This window comes from Mytilus californianus, unplaced genomic scaffold, assembly GCF_021869535.1.
Source record: "Mytilus californianus isolate M0D057914Y unplaced genomic scaffold, xbMytCali1.0.p SCAF_5, whole genome shotgun sequence".
NCBI lineage: Eukaryota > Metazoa > Mollusca > Bivalvia > Mytilida > Mytilidae > Mytilus > Mytilus californianus.
In genome coordinates this window covers 109112646-109137211 of record NW_026262701.1, presented here as the reverse complement: position 1 = coordinate 109137211, position 24566 = coordinate 109112646, and the positions used below count along the sequence as shown (strand labels likewise).

General features: G+C 32.4%; 2 protein-coding genes across 5 annotated transcripts in view; both read right to left on the bottom strand.

Moving 5' to 3' along the window:
- Positions 1-2696: 2696 nt before the first annotated feature.
- Positions 2697-11600, bottom strand: LOC127700543 (uncharacterized). 4 transcript variants are annotated; one of them, XM_052204088.1, is made up of 3 exons: positions 11458-11504; positions 9586-9675; positions 2697-3663 (listed from the first exon to the last, which is right to left on the bottom strand). In XM_052204088.1, the coding sequence occupies exon 3, from the start codon at positions 3651-3653 to the stop codon at positions 2928-2930; it is 726 nt and encodes a 241-aa protein (XP_052060048.1). In that variant the 5' UTR covers positions 3654-3663; positions 9586-9675; positions 11458-11504; the 3' UTR covers positions 2697-2927. The 4 variants fall into 4 exon arrangements, 2 of the variants coding, with proteins under 2 accessions (XP_052060048.1, XP_052060049.1); XM_052204089.1 differs by lacking the exon at positions 11458-11504 and adding an exon at positions 9962-10122; XR_007981627.1 differs by lacking the exon at positions 2697-3663 and adding an exon at positions 10256-10467 and having other exon boundaries at positions 11458-11600.
- Positions 11601-15346: 3746 nt separating this feature from the next.
- LOC127700536 (Golgi pH regulator-like) overlaps positions 15347-24566 on the bottom strand; it is a 28980-nt gene continuing 19760 nt past the window's right edge. The window contains exons 8-15 of the mRNA XM_052204074.1: positions 24140-24249; positions 23458-23546; positions 21947-22039; positions 19026-19121; positions 18760-18849; positions 18004-18069; positions 16502-16560; positions 15347-15597 (exon numbers count right to left, since the gene is read on the bottom strand). Coding sequence (XP_052060034.1) covers positions 15453-15597; positions 16502-16560; positions 18004-18069; positions 18760-18849; positions 19026-19121; positions 21947-22039; positions 23458-23546; positions 24140-24249 — 748 coding nt within the window. The 3' untranslated portion in view covers positions 15347-15452. The remainder of the gene's footprint in view (positions 15598-16501; positions 16561-18003; positions 18070-18759; positions 18850-19025; positions 19122-21946; positions 22040-23457; positions 23547-24139; positions 24250-24566) is intronic.

Genomic DNA, 24566 nt, shown 5'->3' with positions numbered 1-24566 from the left:
TGTGTACCAAATTTCTTTTTCGTTTATTCTCTTAACATAAATCGGCCAAGCCGTTGGTTTTCACTTTTGAATTATTTCATATTTTTTCACGCTGAGGCATTTTATTTATACTCTGTATTTTGTTTATTGTGGAAAGCCGCACAGTGACCTATAGATGTTTGCATTCTCGTTCTTTGATCATCATATCACATCTCTTTATTCTAATATACAATAAAAATCAAGTTTAGAAAAAAGCACTTAATTTTATTATACTCACATAATAGACAACAAAACACAGGTCCAAATAAAACGATAATAAATAATACAATGTCAAATAAAGCTCGCAGTTACTGAAAGCAAGCTCACAATACTCAACCAGTTATTATAGAAATCATGTCGTCAGCGGATTTATATTGTTGTTCGACCTGTTAGTCAAATGCGTTTTGTTAAATATACTTTTTCACTTTTTTGGTCTTTTGGAAAATGTTGTTTGTGCTGTATTTAGACCCCTCTAACAAGAACTTTGTTTTGCATGCACGCGTATAAAAATTGAGGTTTTTATCCAACGCAATCATAGGTTTGAACGTTGTTTTCAATTTAGACTTGTTTATATTTTTTCTTATATATACACTTGTAACTTATTACTTCAAGTTCAATAGTCTGTTCTATAACAAACGTACTTCGGGGCGTATATATAATCGCCTAGGTTGTGTCGTGGTTACGCGCTCGTCTCGAGGTCAAGAGTTCGATTCCCGGCCATGTCAACCAAAGACTAAAAAAATGGTATTTGCTACATTAAGGAATAAGAGCAAAAATTGCTTTTTACAAAAGAGGGACGAAAGATGCCAGAGGGACAGTCAAACTCATAGATCGAAAACAAACTGACAACGCCATGGCCAAAAATAAAAGACAAACAGACAAATAATAGTACAGATGACACAACATAGAAAACCAAAGACTAAGCAACACGAACCCCACTAAAAACTGGGGGTGATCTCAGGTGCTCCGGAAGGGTAGGCAGATCCTGTTCCACATGTGTCACCCGTCGTGTTGCTTATGTTATTACAAATCTGGTAAATTGTATAATTCGGTAAGTTATATTCGTGAAAAGGGAGGGTATTGAAGTTACGACATAAGGAACATATCCGATATCATCTGTGAAACGGTTATTCCATAACGGTCAACCAACTCGTGATGGCGTCCGTAAAATTTACGAAGGGATGATTTCAACTTCCCCATTTGGAACTCTTGGTTTAATAGCTTCCTTGTGAGCAGCAATCCTCTATCAAGGAAATCATGATAGGAAACACAAGCCCGGGAATATCGTATCAATTGGGAGATATATACTCCGTATGCAGGCGCTGCTGGAATGTTGCTACATAGAAATGGAAAGTTCACAATTGGGAAGCTGAAATCATCTCTTTTGTCGTAAAGTTTTGTTTTCAACCGACCCTCATTGTCAATTTCTAGATGTAAGTCAAGATATGAGGCAGACTTAACTGTATCTGTAGTATCCTTTATCTCTAGTTCGATGGGATAAATTCGTTCAACATAGTCACCAAATTTTGTATTATTTAGTGAGAGAACATCATCTATATAGCGGAACGTAGAGTTAAAGGATATTGCTAACTTCTTATCTTTCTTCCTAAGAAGTTCCTGTATGAAGTCAGCCTCATAATAATAAAGAAATAAGTCGGCAAGAAGAGGGGCACAATTGGTTCCCATTGGAATTCCGACAGTCTGTTGAAAAACACGTCCTCCAAACGTAACAAATATGTTGTCAATCAAGAAATCAAGCATCTTGATAATGTCAGTTTCAGAGAATTTTTTGTTGGAATCAGAGTGATTCTTTACAAAGTAGGATTTATCCCTCCCCAAGACAAGATACTTGTATCTACGTTCGCCATTCTTTTTAATGAAACAAAGTAATACCAACTCTTTCAATTTGTCTTTTAGTTTGGAATGGGGAATACTTGTGTAAAGTGTAGAAAAGTCAAATGTTTTAATACTATTGCAAGATGAGAGAGTCTTAGATTGTATGTACTCTAAAAGATCTTTGGAATTTTTTAGTATCCACATCTGATTCACGCCACCTCTAGAATAGGCAGTTTCACAATAACTTTGGAGCCCGGCTTTCATTGCTGATAAAATAGATGTTAATAATCTAGAAAGAGATTTCGTGGAGCACTTGGAAGACCCAGCAATATACCGTTGTTTGTAAGGACACTTATGTAGTTTAGGTATCCAATACAGTGATGGAAGATCCAGTTCTTCATCTTTGGTTGAAATTCCAAAGGAACATAGAACAGACCTATGATTATCCAGGATTTCCTCTTTGGTAAGTGTCACACATTAAGGAGTAAAAGTAAAAATTGGTAATTGCTACATTAAGGTGTAAATAAACTCATCATAGATACCAGGATTAAAATTTAGTACGCCAGACGCACGTTTCGTCAACAAAAGACTCATCAGTGACGCTCGAATCAGACAAGGAGTAAGAGCAAAGACTGGTCGACCCAGTCAGAATAATGTGTCAGGGTAGATTGACTCCGCATGTCGGCCTAGTACAAAAGCAGGGTTCATATTCAAATCACATTAAGATGTTCTCGTCCTAGCTGAATATGCATTCAACTTGCCACTTGACGTTATCAGGGAGTATTTATTCAGGCATTTTGATTTTTTCTTCTGTTTAATTCTCCAGTTTGTACTATAACAAATCAACTTTTACCTTTTTATTAGGAATGTTCGTCTTTTCCTTTTATTAACTTTCATATATAGGGAATACAACTGTTTCATTAACAAGAAACAAAAACAAAATGGTCAGCATAGTTTTGGAGGCTTTCTACCATTGTACCATACAGTAACAAAATAACCTCATTCAACTGTCGCAAATCAAGCATTATAATCCTCGCGTTCTCATGTATATGATTTTATGTTATACCAATCTGCTATTCATCATCAGAACTAGATTCACTACTGCTCTCCTGCTCCGGACCTTTTTCAGGTATATCTGTCATTGTTTCAACATCGATCGTCTCTGAATCAATTGTACTCGTTTCAGTCTCAATAGTAGATTTAACTTCAGGCCATGTAGAAACGTCTTTTGGGTTTTTAATTATTTTTGACAACCTCTTTCTGACTTTGAGATAATTGTTTTCTTGATAAAGGTTTCCCTTATTCTCACGTAATATCTGTCTAAGGTAACCCCAGTCTTTCCCACTGACAGGTGATAACAGTATCCCCGTACTGTGGAGGTATCTCAGACCATCTCTATTATCCTCGTACTCTTCCTCCCATTCTTCAATGTTTGTCAAACGAACAATCTTAAGTTGAACTTCTACCGTTTTTTCTGCCTCTTTGAATGATGCAATAAGATCACAAAAGGCATTTGAAAAAGAGAAAGGAGGAGATTCGTTAGCTATTACTTCTAATTCAAGTGTGGAACTCTCTGATACATAAGGATCGTTGGTAATCCACTCCAGAAATTTTTCATCTGCCCTGAGGGCATCTCCTTCCAGAGAGTGGAATATTCTTATAATCGTGGTACTTCCCTCATCAACTGTTGTCGAACATACTATAACACTTTCCACTGGGGGCTCTTCTTTTATTCCAGCACACCATAATACATAAAATTCCCTTCTGTACAGATGATGCTCATCACATTTACTTTCCATTTTATTCGATCTGAAAATAATGATATTTAAAAAGTGACGGTCGTTAATAATTACGTATATATACATTCAAGTGTAACATCGTCTTTTTAAATTTGATACATGTCTAATTACCGCAATGAAGAATTCTAGTATCACTTTAGGGCGGATTTCAAACTACATGCGGTTTATTTATACTCCCATCTTAATTTGTGATGAACGACAATTCAACGTATACACAGTGTGTGCCTGTTCCTGTGACTGGACGGTCTTGATTATGGAATAAAATTCAAGAAGATGCCAAGAGAGTAATAAAAACCAGAGGATATGAAGAGGCAGAGTCTGTGTTGCGCACCTAGGTCTATGTGCATCTTTAATAATGGACACTCTCCAACATTGTTGACTATAGAATAGAATTCATGACAAAAATCTTTTTCTTTTTTTGTTGATCTTGTATTACTGATCCTTTTTTTCTGCTTACAGTTTATCTCAATCTTCTTAAGTTTTTGCTCAAAACACAAAAAAGGGTTTAAAAAATGTCATTTAAGGGCAATCACTCCTATAAAGAATCTTTCTTAGATTTCGGCAAAATTTGACTTATTTGTAGATCGTGTCTTGCTGATCATTTTTGTCATTTAAAGTGTCTATCTTTTAAAGTCTTCAATATAATAAACAAAAACGCAAGATACTGGTAAAAATCGTCATTAAGAGAAATAACTCCGATAAGGAGTGAACTAACGATTTCGACCATTAGTCTTATTCGTAGATCTTGTCTTGCTGATCATTTTTGCTTATTTAAATTTCTATCTATATATTAAAGTTTTTCAGATATTAGGCAAAAAGTAAAACAAATGGTAAAAATCGTTATTAAACGGCAATAATTCATTAAGGGATTCGTCAGACGACTTTAAAAATGTTGTTGTATTTGTAGATCTTGTCTTGTTGCTCATTTTTGAAAATAAAAGCTTCTCTCTATCTATTATAGTGTTTGAGGTATTAGGCAAAAACGCAAAAAATTGATAAAAGTCGTCACTAAAGAGCAGTAACTCCAATAAGGAGTCATCTGACAATTATGACTATATAAAATTGAGAATGGAAACTTGTCAACTTATTGTCGATCTGGTCTTTGCTGATCATGTTTGCTGTTTAAAGTTTCTATCTATCTATTTAAATAGTTTTTAAGATATTAGGCAAAAATGCAAAAAATTGGTAAACATCTTCATTAAAGGGTAACAACTTCAATAGGGTGTCGTTAGACAAATTTCAACCATGTTGACTTATTCTTAGATCCTGTCCTGCTGATCATTTTTGCCAATTTAAGTTTATATCTATCTATTATAGTTTTTCAGATATTATGCAAAAAACGCAAAAAATGGTGAAAATCGTCATTAAAGGGCAATAACTCAAATAAGGGGTCGTCAGACAATTTCAAAAATTGTACACTTATTTTTAGGCCTTGTCCAGCTGAACATTTTTGCTAATTTAAGTTTCTATCTATCTATTTTAGTTTTTCAGATATTAGGCAAACACGCAAAATATTGATTATAAATGTGGATTGTGTCCACATGTGGACACAGATGATGCCCCCACTTGAATATCATATAGTTATAAAGGGACATAACTGAAGAACGATAAAAGTGACGCTACCCAAATTTGAACTTGATCTGAGTTTTGTGGTAATAAGCATAGTGTGTAAGTCTCATAACATTTGGTTGAGGCTAACTTAAGTAGAGAACAGAAACTAAAAATTCAGCAATTTTTCTATTTGTAAACACGCATAACTCTAGAACGGATGTGTATAAGTTTTATAACATTTGGTAGAGACAAACTAAAGTGAACGGAAACGAAAAATTCAGCAATTTTTATGTTTATAAAGGGACATAACTCAATAATGGTAAAAGTGACGCCACCAAATTTCGTACTCAATCTGTAAGCATTGTGTATAAGTTTCATAACATTTGGTTGAGGCAAACTAAAGTTAGAGAACGGAAACCAACTTTGGGACGTACGTACTGACGAACGGACAGACGTACAGACGGACAAGGGTTTAATGCCCCCTCCGCTACGGCGGGGGCATAAAAATCTTCATTAAAGGACAACAATTCCAAAAAAAATGTACATTATCTTAGTTTTGAGGTAATGAATATTGTGTATAGGTTTCATAATGTTTGGTTGCGGCAAACTTAAGTTACAGAATGGAAGCTAAAAAGTTTGCAATCTTTCGATTTATAACGGGGCATAACTCAATAATGGTTAAAGTGACACTACCCAAATTCAACTTGATCTGTGTTTTATCAGTGGAAGGCAAAATTAAACATTGCATTGTATAAAGCATTGATTGTAGTTGATTCAACTACAATCATGGACAAAGGAAGATAACTTCAATTTTAAAAATTACTTGAATAATGACATTGATATTTTTAGAAATTACATTTAGTTAAGACAAACATTTAGTTAGATCTCTTCATTCTGAACATTCTTTCTCTGTCAGATTTTCTCTACTTATAGCGGGTTTCGAGATAATAGACAAAACTTCTGTTTTACCACTATGTTCTATTTTTAGCCAAGTCGGCCATGTTGGTTGGAAGGCGGGTCATCGGACACATTTTTAAACTAATACCCCAATGATGATTTTGGTAAAGTTTGGTTAAATTTGGCACAGTAGTTTCAGAGGAGAAGATTTTTGTAAAAGTTAACGTCGACGACGGACGCCTGGTGAGGAGAAAAACTCACTTGGCCCTTTGAGCCAGCTGATATAAAAATCAAAAGTCGAAAGACAAGCAACACTATGAACATGCTAGCCTACGCCGTTATTTCCACCATGAAAGTCCAATATCTATGTATACAAAGCAATATTACAGAATTGAAATGAATATAATTTAATTATGGATGTAACACGTCTTCGGATTGTCTGAAAGTGTTTTGTCTATCAGCTCATAGACATAATTTTGTCATGTGACCGTGACGTCATCAACGGTTTTTCCTGATTTACTCCTTAAAATGGAATTTAGAATTTAATTATAAGGAATGACTGTAATTTTTTCTGTCTATTCGAAATAACCTAAAAAAAGTGGTGCACACTTTTAAATATTTCTTCATAGACAGAAAAAATATAGTTTTATAATATATACAGTCAGTCCTTAAATAGCTTAAATTATTCGGAAGTTTGTAATAAAATTTCACGAGATAAGTGCAAGAAACTGGACTCTGTAAATATAAACAAAATCGAATAAGACCTGAAAAATAACCTTTATACTACTTACTATGTAATTTTGCGTTTGTATTCAGTTATGTAACGATATGTAACGAACTAATCGGCTAGCATACTCATTTGCACTAATGCGCTCAGCCATTCCGTTATTTTGCCAACAACAGTTACTGAAGATATTAATATAAAATAAAATGCTCCGCAGGGCGCAGCTTGATACGACCGCAGAGGTCGAACCCTGAACAGTTGGGGCAAGTATGGACACAACATTCAAGCTTGATACAGCTCTGAATTTGGATTGTGATTAAATATTTGACACAGCATAGGTTTCTGACACAGAATGAATGTGGTCTAAGAACTTAAAAATTTTAAATTGGACATTCACCTATTATGGTCCAATATCCAAAATCTAAATACATGGTTAGATTCAGCATATCAAAGAACCCCAAGAATTCAATTTTTGATGAAATCAAACAAAGTTTAATTTTGGACCCTTTTGACCTCAATGTGGACAAAGTTGATAACGGGGCCCAAAAATCAAAAATCTAAATACATGGTTAGATTCAGCATATCAAAGAACCCCAAGAATTCAATTTTTGATGAAATCAAACAAAGTTTAATTTTGGACCCTTTTGACCTCAATGTGGACAAAATCGATAACGGGGCCCAAAAATCAAAAATCTAAATACATGGTTAGATTCAGCATATCAAAGAACCCCATATATTCAATTTTTGTTGAAATCAAACAAAGTTTAATTTTGGACCCCGATTTGGACCAACTTGAAAACTGGGCCCATAATCAAAAATCTAAATACATGTTTAGATTCAGCATATCAAAGAACCCTAAAAATTCAATTTTTGTTAAAATCAAACTAAGTTTAATTTTGGACCCTTTTGACCTCAATGTGGACAAAGTCGATAACGGGGCCCAAAAATTAAAAATCTAAATACATGGTTAGATTCAGCATATCAAAGAACCCCATATATTCAATTTTTGTTGAAATCAAACAAAGTTTAATTTTGTACCCCGATTTGGACCAACTTAAAAACTGGGCCCATAATAAAAAATCTAAATACATGTTTAGATTCAGCATATCAAAGAACCCTAAAAATTCAATTTTTGTTAAAATCAAACTAAGTTTAATTTTGGACCCTTTGGACCTTAATGTAGACCAATTTGAAAACGGAACCAAAAATTAAGAATCTAAATACACGGTTAGATTCGGCATATCAAAGAACCCCAATAATTCAATTTTTGATGAAATCAAACAAAGTTAAATTTTGGACCCTTTGGACCTCAATGTGGACCAATTTAAAAACGGGGCCCAAAATCCAAAAACTTAATACACTGTTAGATTCAGCATATTAAAGAACCCCAAGAATTCAAGAATAAAACCCCATTGAAATTGATCAAGAAATAAGCAATTTATACGAAGTATCTTCTTTTGCACAATACTGTGCAATTGAATATTTCTTGCTATTGCGCAATGCTGTACAATTGACAATTTCTTGCTATTGCGCAATATTGTGCTATTGGATATTTCTTGCTATTGCGCAATACTGTGCAATTGAAGATTTCTTGCTATTGCGCAATACTGTGCAATTGAAGATTTCTTGCTATTGTGCAATACTGTGCAATTGAAAATTTCTTGCTATTGCACAATACTTATTATATAATAATTTACACATCCTGTTTGGTGTGTATCTCCTACCATATACTTATTATTTGCTTTTAAATATTAATCAGAAATAACCAACTCAAAATGGAAAATTTTAAAAGAAAAAAAAAAGGAAAAAAAGAAAAAAAAAAAATCCCCCCCCCAAATTTTTTGAACCCCCTTATGATTCATCACCCCCCAAACTCAATCCCAGCCTTCCCTTTGTGGTATGGTACCTTGCAGTACAATTTCAGAAAGATCCATACACTTGAACACAAGTTATTGTCTGGAAACTAGAAAAATGCTTATTTTTGGCCCCTTTTTGGCCCCCAATTCCTAAACGTTTCGGGCAATTACCCCCAAACTCAATTCCAGCTTTCCCTTTGTGATATGGAACCTTGTAGTACATTTTCAGAAATATCCAAACACTTACACACAAGTTATTGTCATTAAACTAGAAAAATGCTTGTTTTTTGCCCCTTTTTTGGCCCCTAATTCCTAAAATTTTGAGGCAATTACCCCCAAAATCAATTACAGCCTTCCCTTTGTGATATGGAACCTTGTGGTACAATGTCAGAGAGATCCATACACTTACACACAAGTTATTGTCTGGAAGTTACAAAAATGCTTATTTTTGACCCCTTTTTGGCCCCTAATTCCTTAACTGTTGTTACCATTACCCCCAAAATCAATCCCAACCTTCCTTTCGTGGTATTTAACCTTATGGTAAAATTTCATGGAGATCCATTCACTTAAACTAAAGTTAGAGTGCGAAAACCAATGTGTCTTCGGACGACGCCGGACGACGCCAGACGACGACGACGACGTCATACCAATATACGACCAAAAAATTTTTAATTTTTGCGGTCGTATAAAAACAAACCCACAAAATTTAATATCAAACATTATTTCGGTTGGTAACATGATATATTTAATGTAAGTGAATTAAATGTTTAGGGTCTTTTAACCCCTCCCTTTTGTTGTGACAAAACTCTTAACACAATCTCTGGTGCATATGAATTGCTGTGTAGAATTTGCTTACAATTTCAAGCAAAGAAACATCATTCACAGGATAACATTGTACTCTTACCTTTGTATGACTTCACAAGGTCACGTTATGGAATGTTCCAAGTGTTATAAAACTGTCTTCTGGCCTTGCTGCATTCTTACTTCAGGGTACCTTGAATTAAATTGGATAGACGATAAGTAAATGCTAATTATATAAGTATAATGTTCTAATATATCATGTAATTGAACATTATTTCCAACTAACAAAAAACGTAAACATGAAAATAAAATATCGATAGCGAGACTATTTTCCATGATTACGTCCTCTGTTTCCTCACTAAAAAGTGGACATCTACTATATTAGAGTAGCTTAAAAAACAGCACATGCCAAATGACGTTTCCTTTCAATTAGTTTGCCTGTAAATATGTTAACTGACTACCTCGAGATCTATACGTACTTAAGTATCATATATCACAACTGATTCAGTTATGTTTTTATTCTTCCACATTATTTTTATATAACACACAGGTTTCCTAATCGCTTCCGTTAACGAATGACCAAATCATGATAATCCTATTTACGAGGTCAACCAATAATCTTTACAGTGACATTTCACTTGTTGTCGGTAGTCAAACGGCCTTACAGTTTGTAACTTAAATGTATACTTCCTCTGTGATATATTTTATTTACCGTAAGAAACAAATGTGCAAATGAAGTTTTGTTTTCAGAAGTACTTTACTAAATAGCTCACCTTCTTTCACGTAACTATCTCTTCTCATTCGTGTGTGCAACAGACGAAAAAGTGAATCAGTATTATCCCCTGTAACACGTGTAAAGTAATTAACCTCTGTTTGACACCCTTCTTTCTCAACTTTTGAAATAAGTATTACAGAGCGTGGATATGTAAACGTTATAAAATCTCAGATCAAATGTCAAGTCAATACTTCTGACAATCAATAACTTCTACAAGTAAATATCAAAAGTAAATAAATGTGTTTGTCGGTCGATAACAAAGGAAACTTGTAAAAGTAATCAAACATCTGTATGCATGGAAGTAAATTAATTGTTTGCCACTCTTTCGGCTAAAAATTAAAGTTAAAAAAACTTCCATGACCCTATCCTGAAAATTGAAAAATTAAATAAATGTTCTTGTTCGACCCCAGCAGATCATCTTAGGGGATCCGCAATAAGAACGTTAAATAAAATTGATTTTCATTGATTAAGTTCAATCTGAAACAAAAGGTAAATAATTTAAAATGATCCGAAAAAAAAATGAATATAGATAAGCTGTTCTTTTCAAGACGAAGAAATGTTATCCACAAACTAGTTCATCTAGACATAATAAAAAACACAAAGAACAAGTTCCCGACATCAAACTTAAGACGGCCTCTGAGGATGACCTTGCACAACATATTTCACGAAACCATATCATTAATTGAGAACAACAGAGTACTAAAGGGAGTTTCATGTGCAAAGACATGTTTGCACGGAGCATATAGTAAGCTGCTGAGGAACAAATACCACGTGTCAAATATATTTACTAATATGTGTTTACCTTTAATTCATCTTTTGGGGGAGAGATTGATTTTTTGCGGTGCCGGCCGTTTTATGTGTTCTCTCAATTTTAAACATTTTAACAACGAAAAGTACATTTTAAAAGTATTATGTTTTACAAGCACAGTAAACTTTTATCTATGACATTTACTTTAATTTACTTCCTCATGTTCCTCTTACACCATTTACTTAATGAATTTGACCTTATAACTAAAAATAAATTTCCCATGAAAATGCAGGAATAAGATGTGTACACAAGCCCACATTAGCTACAGATTCCAGATGAAAATGAATATTTCATATACCCCCCCCCCCCCCCCCCCCCCACCCCCCGCGAAAAACAAATGATCGTGCCCTAGCTGATACTTGGATATGTAAAGTAGAAACATGTAGTCTTACCTTCATCACCTTCTGTTATCATATATCATCTGAATCTTTACCTGTAATAGATGTAAATCAATGGGGCAATGAACTATTTGTTCTTTAAAAAGTCAGTCAGTTATGCAACAAAAATTAGGCGATCATTTATAACTTACTTGCACATGTTACACCGGTTAAGTACACAAGCAAGTGTCTAATAATAAATGTATTGTAAATCAGGTATCAAGACTTACTAAACTGACCTTGTTCAGCACACGAACCATTAACATCTTTTGATAAGTCCTAGGTCATTATTTTCACGTTTAACTTTTAACATTAAGGTTGCTATAATACCTTCCAGATAATAGAACCACTGTACCAAGATGACAGAAGCTTCATACAATTCAGTACAGTAATTTTGATTTGCCGAAGCAACCAAAAACTTATATTTTTATTTCCGTATAATGTAATATCTATGACTGCAGGTGCCTGTGAAAACGTTAGAACAACACACAAAAAAACAATGTTGAGCTCGTGTTAAAATTTGTTGTCAGAAGTACTGACACAATTTCTGATAGGTCAGCGACAATACTTCGTCAAAGAATTAAAAAGGAACCTGGAATTTTTTTTCGGCCGTTTGACGAATAAAGGATTCCGTTAAAATATCCTTCGTGAAAATGTTTTCAATACGATTGATTAATTGATTTCATTTTTTAAAGTTTGATGACAAATATTCCATGCTCTGCAAATCAATGGACTTACACTGGAAAGGAGCAGATATTTTGCCTTATCGAAATAAGTGCTCCTAAGAGTTATTGCCAATATGATTAAATCTATTAAGCAAATCCAACGCAGAAAATAAGTTATTGCCAAACTACTTTTGAATGTGCAAAGAGCGCGACATTCTCCCAACAAAGGTCAAGCGTTAAAAAGTTATACAGATTTGTAATTTGATGCCCCAACCTTAAAGAAAATCATTTTGGTATCAAATGCATAAAGATTAGCTGAAGTTTGTGGAGCTGTGCTTTACAACAAACGTAATATAATAAAGCATATAGGGTAAAAAGAAAAGAATAGCTAATTGGTGATTTCATAATTGTGCTGAGATTATGAAGTTTTTGTCGATATTAAACTTTAGGTAATATTACAGTAATACCAGTAAAACCTCTAGGTGAATTTTTAGTGGTAAAATATCATTTGTTGTAAAATCGGTTTATAAAAAATGATAAGATGTACAAACCTTTTTTTGTTATTACTCATAAGATCTCATTAGAAGAAATCCGATTTGTTCCTAAAGAGAAATATGTTACAGGATATTTGTCAAATCTTTGAGTGTGCCAAAATTAGAATCAAGCTATTCGAAACACTTCTAGACTGCCGGTAATTTAAGAGTTTTATGATATTGTTTAGATACTTGTCTATATTGTTGAAAAAGAACACTGCTCTATAATTATATATATATAGTAGATGTCTTATTTCTATTTGGGTCGTTTTCTCAATAATGTATACCCACACATATTGTTCATATTTAAACTAGCACACATGGTACATCATAGTTAAATCTAACAAATAATTTATTTTACTTCAACAGTGGGTAATGGTCTCTAATGGTAGTTCCAGATGATTCTGACATGGCTGACATAAGTTCTTGAACATAGCTGAGTCGTGGAACAATTGTTCAAAGTATGACTTGGGTTCAAACCCTGAGAGAGTTCAAAAAATATGTCCAGCTCCAGTTCTATTATAGCCTTGAATGATCAATCTGAGTAGCAGTAACAACCCTTTCAAGCAAATTATTGATATATCAAACAAAATATTGAAAATGTCTGTCTTCAAAACATGGCATGGTTCAACTAATTTTACCTTAAGGGTTACCTGGATTCCACTTCAGCTATTTTGGTTTCAACACTTCAGGAAATATCAGGTGCTGACCCTAAAGTTACTCAGGTTGACCTCAAGAAAACCTGTTTCACTTGAACATTGTTTTTAAAATTACTCAATTCTGATTGACATGACTAGTAATTGCAATAAAATAAATCAACACCAGATATAAGTTTGGATGTAACCAAGCAATGTTTAAGCACTATCGGGGAGAATGTAGTTACAAATTCAGGGATTGTTTTTTATCTTTCTTTTTTCACTGAATAAACTTATTGATATATGTAAAGCTTATAATCATACTGTTGTTGCCCATTCAATGTGTCCGGTATTTTTTTGGGGATTCATATGGATTCATATAGTTTAAAAAAGTGGCCCCAAAGAGCCTGAATCACTCACATGGTAAAAATCTGCCATTTTTGATAATTATTTTACTTTTATTGCAATAAATTATTCTTACTTATTTCCATTTACTTTTCTGCATTGAAAATGTGAAGAGGTTTATTCTGGGCATTGATTGGACAAGATCATGTCATCCTGTGCTGTTTATGACATAGCTATATGAAATCTCCTTTGGACATGTTGGAGTATCGATATTAGAATGTAGGATAGTATGAGTTCATTTCAACATTGTCAAATAAAATACTTTGAGCTTGCTTACAATATTAAACTGTGAGGTTTCAACAAAAAACAGAGAAAACGGAGCACTGGAAACATCTGCTTCTGCTTGCTGTAAATATATTATGGTTCAGTTCCTTCTGTGCAATACATTAATTGGTGCTACAATTCTCAAAAAAGAAATTTTTATACTTTTACTTTCCTTGATGGCTTTAAAACAGCCACCCCTTGTCAAACATAGCCAACACCCTGCATGTGGTGTTCTACACGGTCTTGTAACAATCTCCAATATAGCACCATGATTTATTTCTTAAATAGTAATGAGATGTTATCTTCTCCAACAAACCATAGGTAAGAAGAGAACATTATGGAAATAATCTCCATTTTGTACATAAGCCTAATATTTCCTTTAAAGAAGCACTAGATCATTATCATGAAACAACACCATACAATTTCATAAGCCTCAATTCGTCAGAAGAGGGGTGGAGTACTTTGACCTTTTTGTGGTAGGGGTGAGCAGCTGAAACATTGGGTACCAAACCCTTTTCAATTTTGAATAACAAAATTACATACCCTATCATATATTTTTTGACTAAATATATACCTAAAGCTATCATGCTTACATTATTTCATGGTTAGATAAATAGATTTGACAAATATCTGATGCAATTAAGAATGTAGTTTTAAACTCATCTGTGAAATCAAAGTGCTTGTAAGCACTGAATGATAAAGATTGCTTTACTTTTTCAGTGGGAAGTAAAATTAAACATTTTTTTTTGGCATTGTATAAAGCAATTGATTCAACTACAATTATGGACAAAGGAAGATAACTCCAATTTTAAAGATTACTTCATTGGTATTTTTAGAACAGATATTAGATTCCTGCACCTTGTACAAGTTATGTAATTTTATTGACAAGTATACCATCATTTTGTAACTTGAATATCTGAGCATATATTTCATTGATAAATTTCAGGAAATGTTCATGGATAGGATGTATAGAATGTTATGATCAATGCACTATATTTTGTGTATCTCAAAAGCAGTGATAAAGTTTGGAAAATTGATAACTATCAAGCCAGCCACATAAGGGTTGCATGAATGCAATCTTTACTCCAAAAATCGACATACGATCAGATTCAGTAATCATGATTCAATGAGCAACTTTTTCATAGATTTCACCTTAATTTCTCAACCTTATCATATATCATGAACTAAAAAAAGTGACCTATAACAGCAGCTCATCCCTACCATACATTACATAACAAGTGGTCTCCCAGAACTCAGTTCTAAAATACTAATATGTAATGTACATTTACTCTTTGAATAAAAAATGCACTATTAAATCTGGTTTCATAACATTGAACCATAAAGAACATACTGACTACCCTCAATTACTATCTTTTGCAATGTGTTAAGAAGTAAGATCAAAATGTTTGAACAAATATTGTTACTTGTTTTTATATATTCATCAACAATTTAAAACAAAAGTACATAATAAATCTCAAATAAAAATAAATATTGTCTGTTGGTTCTCATTATATCATGTTCTTCTCTGGAGATTGTTTATGTGCTATATATAGAAATCCTATACTGGACAATGCACTGACCAGAAATATGACATCAAACCATCGGTGATAAAAATTGAACTGTAGATCTCCTAATACCTCTGTTATAATTGTTCTGTAATAAAATTTAAATAACAATTATTTTTTTATTTTCAATCTTTAAGGGTTAATTAAAAATTTTAAACATGTATAAACACTACATGGCCAGCCATTAATAAAATTATAAATACAATGATGCTTTACAGTGCTTTAAATGTTATAAAGTGGTGGAATTATGTTTTACAATAAGTAAAACAGCAAGTCTTAGTGTACTTTTGAATTGGCTAGTAAATTGGTAATAAAAAAGTACAGCCTCTTTATGTTCCAGTGGCTCTTTTCACAAAAAATCTTCAGAGTAAAAATACTTGTAAGTCATACACATTTCAGTATAACTTACGATCAATTTTAATCGTAAGTTTTTTTGTGAAAAGAGTCGCTGATCACTGCCGGATAAACTTGACAGGATAACTTGACAGGTAAAAGGCTGGAAAAGGTGATAAATCTGATGAATCCTCAAGTACAGTAGGAGGGACAAGGGTATTGCAGGATACTTTCAAAATATGGTTTTGGCAGTTACAAATTTCAGACTGAAAAGAGTTCAAAGCTAAGGTTAAATTTAAGAAAAAAAATATTTCTTCATACATTAATTATTATTGCTTATCATTTTAAGTTCCATTGAGAAATTTTGTAAATTCATTTTTAATAAGCAATTATTATTTCAAGTCAAAGTTAACAAATATCTAAATATATATACATTGCTATCATATAAATGTATTGTTCATTTTTTATTCTGAAGATCTATGATTTCCTCACATGATTTGTTGATGTGTAGTAAGAGTTTAATCTTATTTTTTGGAACAGTTTTTACCTTCAAGCCTTAAAACACAGAGATACAACATGTGACATATTACTCTTATTTTTGACAGCAAGATCATAGTTAATATTTATGTTTTTTTTAAATAAGAAAATCATAATCGTACCTGTACTCTATTGGCATATTCATTCTTATTAGCAAAACTGATGACACAAAATACATTCCCTGTAAATAAATGTATACTTTCACTTTTGTCATAAATTTCAAATTTTGAAGTTAATGATAATTACCTAAAACCTAATAATTATCAAAAACTAGATTATACTGATGAATGAAATTATTATAAGTTTTATCATTAGTGTTCACAAATTTTGTCACTTTACCTTTTTAGCTTAAATAAGCAAAAATGATCAGCAAGACAAGATCTACAATTAAGACAATGAAGAGGAATTTGTCCGCAGACTCCATATTGGAGTTATTGCCCTTTAATGACGATCTTTACCATTATTTTGCGTTTTGCCTTGTATAATAAAAATTATAATAGATAAATAGACACATTAAATCACAAAAATGATCGGGCAAGATCTACTAACAAGTCAAATTTTGCCAATATAGTTAGTAGACTGTCACTCCTTATAGGATTTATTTTGCCCTCTTTTGTGTTTTGAGCAAAAACTAAAGAAGATAGAGAGAAACTAAACAGCCTAAATGATCAGAATACAAGATCAACAAAACAGAGATTTTTGTCATGAATTCTATTCTCGTCTACAATGTTGGAGAGTGTCCTTTGTTGAATATGCATATAGACCAAGGTGAGCGACACATGCTCTTTAGAGCGTCTAGTTTTCTTGTTTTATTGCAAAAAACAAATACATAACTAAAGTTGTTTAATTTGTTCCTACACAGGCATGTGTACCTCTTATTTCATATTATTACTGCCTTTTCTTTTTACCTGGCAATGCTTCATGGGTCTGTTCTTGTTCTATATTTATCTGATTTATATTTTTCAAATATCAGTCCTTGGAAATTTGCATAAAATATTTGTGATCTTTTTTACAAATACACAATTATTTACCAAATATCAGCTCAGTAGCTTTAAAAATTGCTGACATCAGTAAAAATGTTGTCATTTTAACTCAAAGGGTTATCATTAGGTCAAAAGTACAGAGACAAAAGTGAAACCAACATGTTATTAGTAAATAAGTAAAACATATCTTCAAATTTTATTCAATTCGACGAAAGCTCTTTTAAGATTTTTCAGAAATTCGTAATTGAAATTATTGATGATTTCATCCTTAAGTTCTACTTTAAATAATAGTGGCCCACCATGGACTATCACCTAGGTCAATCAACAAATATTTTAGGTAGACCAACTTAGGATGATGCAGCTAAGTTTGGTCTGATTGGGCCAGTAGTCTCAGGAAAATTTGAGTGTATTCTATTGGAACTATAAGTAATAAAGGTTATTTTTACATAAGAGTAAACTCTGCCTTTCATTCTCAAACTTCAAAGTCCCAAAGTTTGTGGGTCATCCAAGTTTACACATCTTTGTAAACTCTTTCAAAATAACCTTAATTACATTCTTAACATAGCCTTCCCCCTGTACCATGAAAGTTAATTTGTTGAATCTAAATAATGAATATTATTAGATATATACTTTTTACTTACCATGATTTCAGCTATAGCAAGTACAATAATATTTGATGATTTGCTACTGGCTATGGCATAGAAAAACTGAATAATAATATATTTTTGAATTATATGGAAGCAAAAGAATGAGTTAAAAACCTGTGCAGTGTTAAAAAGAAGCAGACAAAGGTTAATGATGCCACAAGGTACAGAAAAATTTATTGAAACACAGTTAATAGTAAAGGAGGATAAGGAAACACAAAGTGCAGGTAGACAAACACAAGACATGAGAAGAATGGACATGGTTTGTTTTGACACAAACATGTAAAAAGATAGCAGGCTTATAATTTTGAATTCCAGACACATGTTTCATCTACAAAAGACTCATCAGTGATGATCAAATCAAAAAAGTTAAAAAGGCCAAATAAAGTACGAAGTTGAAGAGCATGGAGAACCTAAAATTCAGAAAGCTTTTACCAAATGTAACTATCCCCCTATGCTCCTGTCCAAGATAAAAACCACTACAAAAATCTTATAAATAAATATAAATTTCCCTCCATTCAAACCTATTCATTGCAATTTCCCAAGAAGTAAAAAAGCTAAATTTTTACATTGCAACAGAAATCCAAAAAAATAATCTCAACATGAAATAATTATTTAAAGTTATTACTGAAGAATGTACAACTCAATCTGATAATAAAATAAGATATATGTGCACAGATACAAATGAAACTGTTGTTTAACTGCATCTTAAGTTCTACTAAATGAATCTTTCAAATGACAATATAAACTTACCCTAGTTAGAGTCAGCAGTAATCCTCTGATAGATGTAATAATGATAATACCAATTAGAATGAAAGATATCTGTTGGGACCAAAATTTTATCTGAAAATAAATAAAAAAAATATTTGTCTTAGCAGTTGAATTGTTATAGTTCCAAGTTCAAACATCTAAAATAAACCTTATATGTGACTTGATGACTGCTACAAATTTCCATTTTGTGAAATGTGACCTAAACTTTGTATAATTAATTGAAAATTTCATTTCTATTTATTACTTACATCGAAATGAAATCCAAAATAATTGACGACTATGTCTATTCCTCTAGTAATAGGATCCACTTTTCCTACTCTGTCAAAAACAATGTTAACTGTTGACTGAAATGGAAATATATACAGAATAAATTTTTATAAATCTTGATCTTCATTTTCTATTGTGGTACAGCCACTGACAAAAGAGACAAGTGAGTATCAATAAGAATTATCCTAAGGTTACAAGGTCCATATATTTTGGTAAAACTTTACCTTCATTTCAAGCGCTGACAATATAGATGAGTAAGTATTAATGATTATTTTAAAGTTACAAAGTCCATTAAATTCCATTCCTTTTTGTCTCGCCTTGACAGAGTCAAAAAGCGAGACATAGGTATGCTGTTTCCGGCGTTGGCGACGACAACAGTGGCAGCGTCAGCAATGTATTAGTTTGTGATTAGATCTAGTTCATGGTGAACCACTAGTGGTAGGTCAATGATATCTGGTATGCAGTTGTATTAGCATTGGCACATCTCATTACCATGGACATTATTTGGCCCCGCCCCCTCAGTCAAGGTCTATTGACTTTGAAACTTTGCTAAGTTTACATGTATTATTTTGTGATTAGGTCAGTTTATGGGGAACCACTAGTGGTAGGTCAATGATATTTGGTATGCAGTTGTATAAGCATTGGCATATCTCATTTCCATGGAGATTATTTGGCCCCGCCCTCTCATACATGGTCTATTGACTCTGAAACTTTTGCTTAGTTTTCATGTATTAGTTTGTGATTAGGTCAGTTTAAGGGGAACCGTTAGTGGTAGGTCAGTGATAATTGGTATGCAGTTGTATAAGCATTAGCACATCTCATTTCCATGGAGAATATTTGGTCCCTACCCCCTCAGTCATGGTCTATTGACTTTGAAACTTTTGCTTAGTTTACATGTATTAGTTTGTGATAAGTTCAGTTCAAGATGAACCACTAATGTTAAGTCAAAGATATTCAGTATGCAAATGTATTGGCATTTGCAAGTTTCATTTCCATGGAGATTATACATGTATAACCCCACCCCCTAATTATGGTTCATTGACTTTGAAACTTTTACATAGTTTACAAGTTAATGTTTGTGTTTAGGTTTGTTTAAAGGGAACAACATATGAAAAGTCAATGGTATTTGGTTTGCAGTTGTATTAGCATTGGCACATCTCATTTCCATGGAGATTGTTTAGCCCTGTACCTTCAGTCATGGTTCATTGACTTTGAATATTTGCATAACTTACATGTTAAAGTATTGCTATTTTAATTTCAACATTTGCATTATCAAGATAACAAATAGGACATAGACATAGACATATCTCTGTGTTAATAGTTTTGTATGTCAAGTACTTGTACCTATTCCAGTATGTCGACATATTTATACAATGTATGATTTTACAGAATTTAAAAAAAAATCAATTGTATGATTAACTGTGTAACTTATATCTTTCAATGCCCCTAGATGAATTCCTACAATCATTTTAGTATTTTGGTGTAAAACCCAATCTAATCTACCATTTTCATTGTGTTGGTATAAAGCCATGACGAGATGTGATCATTCTATTGTTCTGTCATGAGATCTTTTATTTTACATGTTTTTGCCAGTGGAGTGGTACTTTCAAATTTTGAAATGTCCACTGAGTTTAGTGCAATTGTAATTTGCTACATTTGTAAATAAAGGTAATTGACCAATAAATGTACTCAATGCTACCATTGGCATTTGTGATATAATTTGATATGTATCTATATAATATGTCATTAAAACCTATAGCACATGGACCTGAGTTTGTATGTCAAGGTAGTATCTTTGGTTAGCTTGCTTGCTAGATGAACCATTAAATCATTATTGGCCAAGGTCCTACCTTCCTTTGGGTGGAGTCAACAGTTAAGCAGAGAACCAATCAAAAGTAGGGGTATTGTGAAACTATTTTTTTTCTAGTCAGTTTAGAAAATATGTTTTCAATGAATATCTAAAATCTAGTGTCAATTATAAGCTAATTTACAAGCAATTTGTAGGTGTGTTTGATTTGTCAATTTCATTTCAATTATTAAAGTAACATGCATTTTGATTACAAAAAACACATTCCCAGATTGTGCATTTTTTTCTTCACAGCTGAAGATAATAAAATGAAAATCTGAATTTTAATTGATTCTTTCCACTAAGATACACTTATTTTCATGCATTATCTATTGTCCTGCTATTGTTCATATCAATCAAAACAATATAATACTATTGATTCATGAGCACGGTGAACAGATCTCAAAGATTTTACCCAACTTAGTTTATTTCTTACTTCTTCTGTAGCACTCCCCCCCAAAATACAAATCAAAATCAAAGATATTGATATCCTTATTTACAATGTATATAAACCTGACAGTGATCAGTTTCACAAAATGTTGATCGTAAGTATACTTAATTGTTCATAACTTACAATCAACTTTAGTCATAAGATTTTATATGAAACTGATCACAGAGACATATGAAATAAGGATATGATTTTTTTTTAAATTGATTAAATCATTGTAAACTACTGCTTACAGTATAGAATTACACATGTTAGTAATCTAGTTATAAATGAACAGAGGTAGTTGATTGAAATGTAATTGAAAAATCAGACACACCTACAACATGCTTGTGAATTAGCTAATAATTGAAACTAGATTTTAAATTTAGATTAAAAACATATTTCTTTTAACTGACTTATAAAACTGGTTTCACTATGTTTATATACTGTCCCTACTTTTGATTGGTTCCCTGCTTAACTACTGACTCTACCCAAAGGAAGGTAGGACCTTGGCTAATAATGATTTCATGAATTAGCAAGCAAGCTAACCAAAGATATTACCATTAAATACACACTCAAGTCCATGCACCCTAATTCTCCAAATAACATAATGAAAGAATAATACTTACAATAAATATTTTCCAGACACAGTATCCAGAAAAGAAGTATCCCAAAAAGTTAAAATATTTTCCTTTAAATGTTGCTGCATAGGCTATTCTTTCCTGTAAACAGATAGTTCAAATAATTATGACGTCTTGTAAGGCTATCTTTTTATTTTTTTGCTGTGACACTTTCCTACGACTAGTAAACGGACAAACATTTAAATGGGACAGAAAAAGCTATCCTTAATCTATAACAGAAAAAGCTATCCTTAATCTAAAACAGAAAAATATCATTAATCTAAAACAGAAAAAGCTATCCTTAATCTAAAACAGAAAAAGCTATCCTTAATCTATAACAGAAAAAGCTATCATTAATCTAAAACAGAAAAAGCTATCCTTAATCTAAACCAGAAAAAGCTAGCCTTAATCTAAAACAGAAAAAGCTAGCCTTAATCTAAAACAGAAAAAGCTATCCTTAATCTAAAACAGAAAAAGCTATCCTTAATCTATAACAGAAAAAGCTATCCTTAATCTATAACAGAAAAACAAATCATAATACTGAAAATGTCAACAACAATTTTTATTTCAATTTAAAATTAACAGCATATCTTTTCAACTGTATCCAAATGATATATATACTACTATTACAGTCATTATGTACATTAAAACCAAGGATTGTAAATGACAACTGTTCTTCTTATTTCTCTCTCTTTGGCTTTTTTTTCTATGACTGAAAAATAATAATGCCTTCAAATTGGTCTAGGACCAGACATCTTCAGTTATCAGATACATGTTCTATCACTTGGCATTTTATGCAATAACAAATATTCTGCTAAATATGGCATACTGCTACTATCTTCAGACAAATATGTTTATTTTATTATCAAATTTTTTTTTTTTTTATCCCATTAAGACCAGGATATGCCAGGTTTCATGTTTTTTTACCAGTCTTGGGAAGATAAAATTGCATGGACATGATATCATCATTTTAAGACATCCTCTATTTTCGAAACCGCCTCGGTGGTCTCGTGGTAGTGTGTTCGCCTCAAGTGTTGGAGGTCGAAGGTTCGAACCTCAGCCGGGTCAAACTAAGACTTTAAAATTGGTATTTGCTGCTTCTCCGCCAAGCACGTGGCATTAAATAGTAAGAGCAAAGACTGGTTGGCCTGGAGTCAGAAAAATGTTTCTGGGTAAGGTGACATGTCTTCCTGCTGACTGTTACCTTGTGAGCTAGCACGTTAAATATCTGCCTTAGCGTGTCGGTCTAGTACAAAGCAGGGTAAATATCCCTTTTAGATTAACGTTCTCGTCCTGAATATGCATATCATTTTGCCACTGGACATTAAGCAGCCATCGATAATCATCATCAATTTTTGTAAAAACTTATGGTTTTCAGGTGAAGTAATGTTAAAGCTGGCTTTAGAACATTTATATATATATTTTCTTTAACAAGAATTCTTGTATTTGACTTCTTAGTAGTGAACATTTATAGAAATCAACATAAAAAATTCCAAGTAAACTGAACAACAAAAAATTACCTGCATATTATGTAAATCTACTGATTCCAGAAACAGTTGTCTACTTAACTCTTCATAGGCCTCTACCTCCTGTTTTAATTGACCAACATCTTGTCAACGATTAAGGAATTTATTTGTCAATCAGCAATGTTATTTTAAATGAATATTCATATTTCAATTGTAAGATGTTCAATTGTAGAAACAATCTACAGTATAAAAGAACACACTAGAAGAAAGTAAAATAAGTTTACTTAGGAAAGTCCTTAAATCAATATTCATAGTCCATGAAAATCTAATGTTTATAATGAAACTGCAATATATTTGTAATTTCATTAGTCTATTGAAAGACTGAAAATGAGCCTGAATGCACAATTTATAAATTGGTAGAAAAGGTCACTTAAATATTATAATGCTTGAAACAGTGTAAAGTTTAAGGAATAAAAACAACTTGCCTAATTTAGAAACAAAAATGTTAATTCAAGCAATATTGCCAAATTATACTTTTCTCAGACTGTCTTTTGTTTTCAACCAAAAAACGCTGTGACTATCAATTTAAATGACAGACATGGACACAATAAGAGATATTTAAACTTAAATGATTCAGTGACAAGACAAGATGTGGAACAGAAATAAAAACATTATTTAGAAGACCTACGTGAAGCTGCTGAATTCAGCTATAAAAATGTATAGAGTTTAAGGATACTTTCTGTTGATCCTGAACTTGATCCAACGTTTCTCAACATTCCCCAGAAGCCTCCTTGATTCTTGGTTAAACTGGCCTGTTTTAAACTTTCTCTCTTGGCTATGGCAATTCTATAAAATATAATTGCTTCTATGTAACAAAATACAAAATACTGTAAATTCAATTTTTTTTCATTTTTTGTTGTTTTTCCATAAACTGTGTCAACATGGTCAAGATTCTTATTCTATTTATCAGAATTTCGATTGAAATTGTGAGTTAATTATCTGCATGAAGCATTTCAGAACTTGTTCATTTGTGTAAATTTGTTACAATGAATGTCCATGTTTGAAGGAGTAAAATATTTTGTATTTATTTATTAACCACATCAGGGGCGGATCTAGCCATTTTTAAAAGGGGGTTCCCAACTCAGGATAAAGGGGGGTTCCAA

Excerpts from the sequence above, each read along its gene's own strand:
- LOC127700543 (XM_052204088.1), bottom strand. The coding sequence starts at position 3,653 with ATGGAAAGTAAATGTGATGAGCATCATCTGTACAGAAGGGAATTTTAT.